Source organism: Myotis brandtii, unplaced genomic scaffold (assembly GCF_000412655.1).
Source record: "Myotis brandtii unplaced genomic scaffold, ASM41265v1 C41281372, whole genome shotgun sequence".
In the NCBI taxonomy this organism is placed as follows: domain Eukaryota; kingdom Metazoa; phylum Chordata; class Mammalia; order Chiroptera; family Vespertilionidae; genus Myotis; species Myotis brandtii.
In genome coordinates, this window is record NW_005293335.1 from 1 (window position 1) to 584 (window position 584).

The 584-nt window shown below is 57.0% G+C and overlaps 1 protein-coding gene across 1 annotated transcript; it reads right to left on the reverse strand.

The window, feature by feature from the left end:
• Window positions 1-163: 163 nt before the first annotated feature.
• Window positions 164-553, reverse strand: LOC106725027 (immunoglobulin iota chain-like; the record flags this gene model as incomplete). The annotated part of the gene is made up of 1 exon (XM_014534598.1): window positions 164-553. A coding segment is annotated over one exon (390 nt), but the record flags the coding sequence as incomplete, so codon positions are not given.
• Between the last annotated feature and the right edge of the window lie 31 nt (window positions 554-584).

The window sequence follows — 584 nt, forward strand, 5'->3', positions numbered from 1 at the left end:
GTCACACCAAACAAGTTCCCAAGACACAAGCAGCTTTAATCCCCCAATCCAGCCTCCAACGGGGGCCCAGCTGGACAAGGAGCGACTCCTTCGCTCTGCACAACCCACGGCCCACCCTCCTCCTCGCCCTCTATGTGGCGATGCGCGTCCTTCTGTCCTCAGTTCACGGTAAATGTGTCTGGGGTGCCTGGGACACTGAAGCAGCAGGCTCCTTTTCTTCCTCGTTCTCCATCTCCATCTTATCCCTCTCCAAGCTCTGGGTGCCCACAGCACAGTAGTACATAGCCTCATCCTCAGGCTGCAGCCCAGAGATGCTCAAATACCCCGTGTTCTCGGCCACATCTTTGGATCCGGAGAAGCGTGGAGGGACCTTCGGGCCCTGTCTCTTGTCTGAATGGGAGAAATATCTCAGCAAGAATCTGGGAGGGTGTCCGGGCCTCTGCTGGTACCAGTAGATGCTATAAATGCTGACATCATGGTCCCTGCTCAACGTGCAGGCCAGACGGATTGTGGTTCCGAGGGGCGAGGACACAGAAGGTGGCTGATCCAGCATTGGCTGAGGGCCACAACCTGGGGACACAGAA